Consider the following 10,052-nt stretch of genomic DNA (forward strand, 5'->3'; position numbering starts at 1 on the left):
CTGGGGCTATGGTGATTCTAATAGGTGGCCAGGTTTGGAATCCGCTCCTAGGCAGTTCAGCCAGGAGCTGGAAGTTCTGCTATTGGGCAAATCCTCCCCTCCACTCTCAATTTTTCTATATCTCAGGTGAGGAGAATTATTCTGAGGTTCTTGTACCTTCTTCACTCTCGCCAAATAGGAAATGCTTCTTCTTTCATCCCCCTCCCTTTCCCCTTCAGAAATAAACCAACTCCCCTGAATTGTTCTCTGCCCTCAGATCCAGCTGCTGGGCATTCAGGGCTTCTTCTTGGAGGGAAGGTTTGGGAAGTGGAGTAAGTGGCACATCAATTCTCTTTCCCAGCTGCAGTGGTGAGGGAGCTTCCCCTTCCATTCACCCCAGGAACAGAGCCAATGGCCAAGTGCGCCTCCCAAGACACCTGCACTCGCTCCCCAACGTGCCCTGGCAGGCGCTGGGATGCACCCTTCCCTGCCTGTCCATATAAAGGTTCCATCTAGTCTCAGGTCCCTTTAAGCCCTCTTTGACTGCAGTGTCTCCCCCCCCCCCCCCGCCCCGCAGTGATCTCTCGCTTCTCTGAACCCCCTTAGCGTTTATTAAATGTCCTAGTAATTTAGTTCCTCTCTCTCAGTGCCTTGTATTGAACAAAGTTTTTCTTTTTTCTGCTCAATATTATAAGCCTTTGAGGATAAGATTGTACTGCTTTATTCCTGTAACTCCCTCCGCCCTTCCCTTGCACAGAGAAGGCTCTCAGTGACCACCAACTGTCACTGGTGCTTACAATCTCTTTCCTATTCGCAAGCGATAGAGAAAATGTAGGGTTGTCAACTGGCCAATGTTCCTGAATGATTTGTATTTGTATTTGGCTGTTTCTTCAGTTAACTGAGTTGAGGGGCTATACTTGTAAACCATTCTGTGAACATCATTGAAGAAGACTGTGTTATACATAAACATTTTAATGTCCTAAATCTTCTCTCTAACCTGGGAAGACAGCATGCTGCCTCTTAGAGACACATCCTGGGTAAAGGCCTGGGTTTCTTAGAGAAACACTGAATGTGCCACATTGCTGCCTGCACTTCCTTACCAGGCGCCTAGAGCTGGTGGGGTTTGTATATCTAGCAAAGCGCTTAGTAGGGCTGGAGTCAGACTGCCCAGACACCCATCTGACCTCTTCCCCGTATTAACTGTATAAACTGTGTGCATCAGTTTCCTATAACTATACAGGAAATAACCGCATCTCTTCAGAGGTTTATTATGAAAATTCACTGAGTCAGTACAAGTAAAGCACTTGGTAAGCTCTCAATAAATGTTAGTTGCCGCCATGATTATTATTGGAGAAGCAATCTGGGAAAGCAGAAGACATTGTCCGATCTCATTTATTTGTACATATGAATCCCAAGACCTTTTCTTCATGTATAATATAAAAATGCTGATAACGCCTGGAGTGCCTATCTCACAGCGCTGCAATGAGATTCAAATGAGCTGGTACACATGAAAATGCTTCGTAATCTATAAAGCCTTGTGCAAATGTAAGATAGCATATGCCTCCCTCCCCCCGCCGCTTTCGCCAGCACCTATATGATTGTGCATCCCATCATGCTTTGTGTTGTGGTTACTTATCTTTACCTCCCTTCTCTCCTAGCCTGTGAGCTCCTTGAGGCAGGGATCACCGTTTGCTCTCTCTTTAATCAACCACGGTGTCCAGCCTGATGCCTGACCATGGTATGCACTCAACAAATGGGGAACTAGAGAAGTCGCAGCCTCCTGTGTGTGTTTTTCTGGGATGCGTTCCAGCAGCTTGCTCCCTGTTGAGCTGTATGTGCTAAGATGTCCTCCATCACGTGTAGCTTCCCAGAGGGCACACCTGTGAGGAGCATCTCTGAGAAAGGTCCCATCCTAGGAGCCAGGCACCCAATAGACACTAACTGTGGGGACTCCCTGGCCTGCCACTCACTCCTGGGACCTTCCTGGGCTCTGACCCCTGTGCTCAGCCATCAGTCTCCCGGTCTTCGTGAGGTCTCTCAATGAGTCTCCATATTATTGGAAAGACCATAATACCAGTTCAGGTGCCCTAGACCAGAGCAATATAGACTATGTTGCTATGGAAAAGGCTCTTAGACTTATTGAATTTTGAGTCCTGCCTGCAGTTGCCTTCAGGGCCAGACCAAATGATTTCTTGGGCCTGATACGGCCCACAGGCTGGACATCCCCCCCAGCCCCTGCCCTAGACAGCCCAACCAGGGACACTGAGAAATCAAACATCAGCATTTCATTTTGTAGAGCAGCAGAGACTCAAGGCCTTGCTTTCCTTCTTCCTGCCTGGAACTTTCCCCAATGGCAACCTTGTTTTAGGTCCCTCTGTTCTCTGCTCCTGTATCTTCATGGGGTGGGGTGGGATGGGGGGGGTCTCAGAGGATCCCCGGTGCCTGATGCTATTCTGTATTATTTCTGTGCCCTTCCAAACGCCCACCTGTGCTATACACAGAGAAAAGCACTGGACACATTGTTGGTGATTGGGATGGGAAGGACCAAGAAAACCAAAATGAGTAGACTCATTGGGAGATTAATTGCACAGGAGTCTATTGACCGCATGACTGAAGCTGGATTTTTTCGGAACCGCTGGCTGCCTTCACATTTCCTGGTGGAAGTGAAACAGGTCAACAGTCATAGATAACTTTTGCCCACACATCATTCACTTCTTGGAGCGTTGGCTTGAAATTGGTGTGTGTGTGTGTGTGTGTGTGTGTGTGTGTGTGTGTGTAACCGACGTGCCTTCTGTGAACCTCAGAGTTCTCTGCACTCTCTTCAAATGAGCTGATTACAACACAGAGGATGTGGACAGTGGAGGTTTTCCTGGTTGATGTCACACTGCTACCCTTTAAAAGCCCAAGGGGGAAAGGAGGGAATCCAGCCTGGGATCCTCACGCCAGATACCCACCAGGGGAAGAGGAGAAAAAGGCCAGAGAGGCTGCCCCGAGTCAGGGAGGCAGTGTCAGGTTTCAAACTCCGCACCAGCCATTCAGAGAGCAGTGATGCCAGGGGCCCGCCTTGGGTTGCTGGTCTGCGTCCTGGCCCTGCGCTGTGTGGTCAGAGCCTATCCCAACGCCTCCCCACTGCTCGGCTCCAGCTGGGGTGGCCTGACCCACCTGTACACGGCCTCAGCCAGGAACAGCTACCACCTGCAGATCCACAAGGACGGCCATGTGGACGGCACACCCCATCAGACCATCTACAGTGAGTAGGGGCTTCATTCAGGCTGGGAGGAAGGGGAGCTCCTTTGCCCATCCCCTGCCAGGGACATGGGGAGACCCTGGGCTAGACCAGAGGGCTAATCCAGCCTCTGTGTGTGTGTTTAAACCTTGGGAGAAGATTCTGCCACCGTCCTAGGTAACGTTTACTGGTTTCTACTGACATGAATGCCTTCTATCTTAACTAAAGTCCTTCTTCCCACAACAGCAGCCACTTTCCCTTTGTCCTGTCCAGAGTCAAAGAAAGGCAAGGAGGTTCAGAGGGCAAAGACAGACAGGTAAAGAGTCACTGAGTTTTAGCTTCTGAACTTTGGGCTGGGTTAGCAATGGAGGTTGTGAAGAAGATGCCTGTGTCCAACTCTGATTTGAAATAGCTGAACTCAGGGGCTCTTTCCAACTTGGAGCTTCTTGTATTCTGGCCTTTTAAACTTTTTCAGGACAAATGTATAAAAGACAGACTATCCAGGTATGTTGTCTTGATGGGCCTGACCATGTGCACAAACCATTCATGCACTCATCTATCTATCCATGCATGCATCCATCCAACAGGTCACCGGGCGCTTCAGAGCGACCCAGTTCAGTACAAATCAGTAGCAAATGAGCTAGTTGGGAGCTCTTTGGCAACACGAGACAACTAGAATGTTTTAAAGATTACATTTGTGGAACGTTGGATCACAGTCCACAATAGTCAATCAATTATGTATGAGTCATATGAGGGCCCTTTGGTGTGCACCTATATAAGAAATAATGAAGCAGGAGGATGAATATTGAAAAAGACAAGGTCTTCTATCTTACTAGAATATGTAAAAATTACTCTAAGAATACAGAAAAATATATACTGATTAAATTAAAGAACAAATTGAAGGAATGAAAGAGTAATCAGTCTGTTTAATTACAGAAAACTATTTGCTGTATATTGTACTAAATTATTTAGTAATTTTCCTGTGGCCTTGCTGTGTGCAAGACAGTAATTCTGCTAAGAATCAAAGGTTCTTAAACCTGGTAGCAAGGTATATGCACATGCAAAACCAACAGTTCAAATCTCTTCAAGTGCTCAATGGATGGTGATAAGAGATTAGAGGAGGGAGAAAAGGTCTCTCCAAATACCAAAAAGGCTCTGAAACTCAACAGGATAAGGTGGGATTCAGGAGTCAACATCTTGGAAGCCAAGTTTGAGTCTAATGGTGAAAATCTGAAATAAATCTGGATATACTTGATACATCCAAAGTGCTGCTCATTTTATCCAATGGGTGTTTAGCGGAGCCTGCAATGTGTCTGACATCATGCAAAGCTCTGTGACTGCAAAGGCAGACACGGCCCTTCAAGACTTCATGTTGTCTCCCAGCTTATTATCAGACTTCTCAGAAATACAATTTTTTTTAAAATATATTTTATTGATTTTTTACAGAGAGGAAGGGAGAAAGATAGAGAGTTAGAAACATCGATGAGAGAGAAACATCGACCAGCTGCCTCCTGCACATCTCCTGCTGGGGATGTGCCCGCAACCAAGGTACATGCCCTTGACCGGAATCGAACCTGCGACCTTTCAGACCGCAGGCCGACGCTCTATCCACTGAGCTAAACCGGTTTCAGCCGGAAATACAATTTTTGCAGCTCCCATGGAGGGTCACCCTTACTTCCACTGCAAGGTTTAACGTGCACGAGTGGCTTATGGTACCTTATTTTGATTCCCATGGATGGAAAGGGCTTCATTCAATTAGAGAATGCTTGTAAAACTTGTCTAAAATCATGGAATCCCTTCACTGAAAGGAGCCCCCCCCAAAGACATGTCCTCCTGAACATGACAAAGTAGACTGGTGTGAGCCGGCTGTGGTAGGCTGAGTGCTCCAGTGTATGGGGCTCCGCCTACTGAGCAGGCAAGCCAAAATGTAGAACTTTCCCTCAAATATCCACTGGTGTCAGGCCCAGCGAAGGCACTGAGTATTAGTTGGAATGAATTAAAATGACTGAGAAGAAGTAAAATAAACGGATTTCAGATTTTTTTACTTTACAGAAAAGTGATTTTGTTTTTGTCAGGTATAGCTGCTAGCTAAGCAGGGTGCTCCCGGGGAGGAGAACTCAGGTCAAGGTGGTGGGTGGGAGACACTTTTCCTAGTTTGAATAATCTATTGTACTATTCAAATCAGGTATCATGTGCATTACCAAAAAAAATGCATACATTAAGATAAATGTTACCAAAAAGAATAGAGGAAACATGGGCGTATGTAGATAGGTAGGACAACTAATTAACAGAGGATTTATAATTACCTCCTCAATGAGTTTAAAGCAACACATGTACACTGATGGGAAGCAGTGGGTGGGTTTTCCCCTCTTAAGTCATTATAGATTTCCAGTGAAATCTGTTACATTTGATTGCTGTGCTTTAGCAAATTCTTGATTAATAGCTGAGTGCCCACCCCATCTTTGGGTTGTTGGTCACTGTGAACTTACCTACCTACAAGATTCTGTAACCTCCCTTCGGACTCAGCACAGATGGCAGGGAGCCTCTCCTACGTCTGTGTCTCCTGTCCTGCTATGAACAAGGCCACCCCCCACTCCCCGTTACCCCCCCTCCCCCCACTTTGTGGAAACAGCCAAGAAAAGATGCTTACTACCCCTGGTTACTGTCATTTCCTAGATGCAGGTATTTTTATTTCCTCCACCTTCCCCATTGGCATTTTCTTTATTTGAAGGTGAATTATCCTCAGGCTCCTTCATCCTTCAAAATCTTCTCTTTCTTCGGGGAGCTGACGGTACTTTACACAGATTATCTTACTTGTCACTTACTGGCTATGAGACTAGAACAGAGCAAGTAATTTTCTACTTTAATAGCAGAGGGTGAGGCAAAGAGGTAAGATAACAATTACCAGCATTTAGAAAGTGCTTTTACAGTGGATAAAAATATTATCGCATTGCATCCTCTAGACAGCCAAATGAGGTGATTCTGCTACTTATGAGGAAAACAAAGGTTAAGGAAATTAAATAACTCACGCAAGGTCACATAGGTAGTAGATGACCTACCTAGGCAGTGGTCGGCAAACTGCGGCTCGCCAGCCACATGCGGCTCTTTGGCCCTTGAGTGTGGCTCTTCCACAAAATACCGACTTTTGCACATGGGCCATGAAGTTTCAATCGCACTGTACATGCGCGCCCGCTTTCAAGTCATTTTTACAGCCATCATTCCATTAGATTCTAATTGTAACCCTATAAAGTAGGCAGGACAGCTGTTATTACTCCCTTTTCACAACTGAGGAAACTGAGGCAAGAGCATGTCCTTCCCAAGGCTACAAAGTCAGTAAGAAGTGTAATTGGGACTGGAATCCAGTTCCTGGTGCAGTGCTTCTTTCCTGACCCCCTGTGTGGGGCCTTGACTTTGTCTTCTGATGATTTCTGTGGGAGACAAGCTACAAGGTGATAGGAAGAGGATGTCAGGTCCACTGACCTTAGTTTGAATCCTGCCTTAGTTTCCACAACACTTAAGTTGGGATGCTGCTACTGCCAATATTAAAAATATTAACAATACAACCGTTGTTTTAAAAATGTAAAATACATAAAGTTCTTAGCGCACAATCACTCAAAAAGTTACTCAATGTAAAGAAAATTCATCAGGACAGAACTATTCCTTTCATGTTTCTTAAGTTTCTCTCAGGGCTTACCACAAAATTAGCCACCTATTCGAGACACATAGGCAGACCCAATTATGGAGCAATGCAAATATCCTCCACACCTCCCATACCCCACCCCGCTTCCAGAAGCTTCCCTCAAGACTAACCCTCAGCCAAACTTGGAATCAAATTAACTTTCCTCTTTGGCCTCCTCCTTTCTCTTTGTTCTAGGCTTGCTCCCACCTCATTTCCTCTGTCCCAAATCATTCTGACTTCAGTCCAGATCAGGGTCTGTTCTCAGCTCGTGTCTAAGAATTGGCTGGTGCTCTCCTCAGAGGTCTTGTATTGATCCTACATTGGGTGGAGAAGGAGATGGGCTGTAAGTCAACCCATGAAGTGCTACCACTTACTGGGAACACACCATTTCTAAAAGAGGGATTTGAACCACTACCCGGGCTCCTCCCCGCGGGCTGAGGCCAAATGAGATGCAGGGGGAAATTCTGTGGTAGGCAATGGAAGTGACCTTAAAGACTTAAGGAAATGATTTTCAATAGAAAATGTCAGGTAATTAAACAGCATGTGGGGCATAAGTCTTGCTGAATTGTACCCTTGCCACAAAACAGAAAGCTTTAGACTTTCTTTAACTAGGCATTGGTACTTGTTAAAATTGCAAGATTCCATGGGAGTGGGTGAGGGGTGTACTAAAGCTGTTATCAATTATTTAAGGTGTAGGTAGTGTGAATAGATTTTGGGCCCTTGCCTGAGACTAGTTTTTGAGAGGGGCATTGAAAGACCATGAGGGACAGCACCTTGAGGGGACATCACTAAGTGAGGAAAAGACAAAGAACAGCAATAAAGACCCAAGAAAAAAATTCCATCCAATCCTATTCAACATGGAAAGATAAACCATCTGATTCTAAGTAGCTCCCTCTAGGGGACACACTAGGTATGTAAACCTAAAGCAAGGGGAATGAAATGCATGCTGCAATAGAGGTGTAGGCATTGTGCTGAGAGCTGAAAAGAAAGAACAATTAATGCTGAGGGAGATTAGCCTGGCCTTGAAGGATGAGTGACTTCAATAAGCAGAGAAGAGAGGGAAGATCAAATCTAATACAGTTCTTGACACATGATGGGTGTTGACTGAGTTACCAGGGACATTTGCACAGCTACTCAGGTGGAGAATCAGGCTCTATGTGCAACCTGGATTCTTGAAAGATATCTTGGTATAGATTTTAAAATCACAAAGGCAGAAGCTTTGGGGGAATGTGACTACCACCACAAACATGAAGCGGTATTAGCCAGGCAAGGAGACGATAAAGACAGTCCAGGCAAGGAGAGAAACATGTGTAGGGCACAGGTGAAAGAATGCAGGGAGTTCAGAATGCTCCATGCGGCAAGTGGGTGAAGAGCAAGATAATTGGGGGAGAGGGGACAAGAGTGGGGGCGTGTAGGAGTCAGAAGAAATGAGGCTGAACAAGTAAGTACAAGGGGAGGGTTTGTGAAATCATGACCATTAAAATTAATCAAGGGAAGATTCATGAAGGCAGGTTTTCCAGAAGTGCTTGAAGGTGGGAACTGGACATACAGCAAGGTTTGACCTGAATGCTTTTCTCCACAGGTGCCCTGATGATCAGATCAGAGGACGCTGGCTTTGTGGTGATAACTGGAGTGATGAGTAGGAGATACCTCTGCATGGACTTTAGAGGCAACATTTTTGGATCCGTGAGTTTCTTTTTGTGCTGATCACCATTTGCAAATAATTATCTCTTTTTTTTTTTTGACAGAACATAGGTGTTTATAGCTTGAAGATTCCATTTGCAGAATATCTTGATGACTTGTTTTCACTGAGTACTTTTTTTCAGTCCAAGTAGTAAATGCTCAGGTTTATACACCTGGGGTTTGAACCAGGCAGTCTGGCTCTGGGGCCCAAACTCTTAGCCTGTAGTCTAATGCCTGTTAGTTTTCATCTGTGTATCTAACACAGCACCTTGTGTGTAGCCAAAGGCCCTTCAGCCATGTCAATTCATGTCATCAAGCGCATTAGGAAGGGTGAGAAACCGTGTCTTCTTGGTTCTGTTACTAGACCTCCTTGACCTTGGTCAAGCGCCCCCCACCCCCACCCCCATTCCTCTAAATTTCAGTTTCCTTGAATGGAAAAAGGAAAGTGGGATGGACCATTGCCCTGTGGGGCTCCCCCTAGTTAAAGTTCTCTAATTAATTTTCTCTGCTCCAACTGTGCTGGCTGGTCCTTCAGACGGATAAGCAAAGGATTTCCCAAACTACAGGTTGCAGGCACAGCCCAAAGGGTTTTGAGATGGTACAATAATGGGACTGCTTATCTCAGGATAAGCAGACAGACGCACCAGAAATTTCATGAGAGCAATGACTTTCTGTTTTGCTTACTGCTGTGTCCCAACATCAATAACGGTATCTGACCCAGAGCAGAGAAATATCTGTTGAAGAAATATAGAAAATTAAATGGATAAATAAATAGCTGTTGACCACAAATAGCTGTTGACTGCATATACATAGTTCTCATCTGTAAAACATTACTTCATGGAGTTTGAGGATTACACTAAATATAATATGCAGAGGTCCTAGCAGGCACTCAATAAAACCCTGTGCTAGTTAGTGGCAGACTGAGGGCTCAGACCTAGGACATCTGTTGCTAAAGTTCACGTCCCTAACTCCCAAATCACATTTTCTCTGATGTGAGTACCCTCACTTATGTTTGACCCTTCAAACTCCATCCCATCCCCTTTCTCCTTCAAACTCCATTCCACCAGCCAAAAGAGGGTTCAAAAAGGTAGAGCGCTGGAAGGACAAGGCTGCATTTACTAGTAAGTTAGCCCTCCCTACAGAACCAGGCACAGGCGCGGAGGCTCCGTCCGCCCTCGCCCACCTCCAGGCCGGGGCTGTGAGCCCTGTGGCTGCCACGCCCTAGGGGTGGGAGCTGCGGGGGGTGCCTAAAGCACTGGTGCAAACCACGTTTCCCCAGCCTGGTGAAATGCACCTCCGAACAGAGTAGTCGGGAGGGATGGGCTCCTCTCAGCACCTGCTGCCTCCGGGACCCCAGGCGGATCCGCCCCGGGAGGGCGGGGCTGGGGCTGGGGCTGGGGCTGGGGCTGGGGCTGCGCTGGGCTGCGGCTGGGGCTGGAGCTGCGGCTGGGCTGCGCTGGAGCTGCGCTGGGCTGGGGCTGGGCT

General features: G+C 46.4%; 1 protein-coding gene across 1 annotated transcript in view; it reads left to right on the forward strand.

Moving 5' to 3' along the window:
* Positions 1-2,989: 2,989 nt before the first annotated feature.
* FGF23 (fibroblast growth factor 23) overlaps positions 2,990-10,052 on the forward strand; it is a 7,848-nt gene continuing 785 nt past the window's right edge. Inside the window, 3 exon segments of the mRNA XM_023759954.1 lie at positions 2,990-3,229; positions 8,467-8,570; positions 8,633-8,696. Coding sequence (XP_023615722.1) covers positions 3,028-3,229; positions 8,467-8,570; positions 8,633-8,696 — 370 coding nt within the window. The 5' untranslated portion in view covers positions 2,990-3,027.

This window comes from Myotis lucifugus, unplaced genomic scaffold, assembly GCF_000147115.1.
Source record: "Myotis lucifugus unplaced genomic scaffold, Myoluc2.0 scaffold_167, whole genome shotgun sequence".
In the NCBI taxonomy this organism is placed as follows: domain Eukaryota; kingdom Metazoa; phylum Chordata; class Mammalia; order Chiroptera; family Vespertilionidae; genus Myotis; species Myotis lucifugus.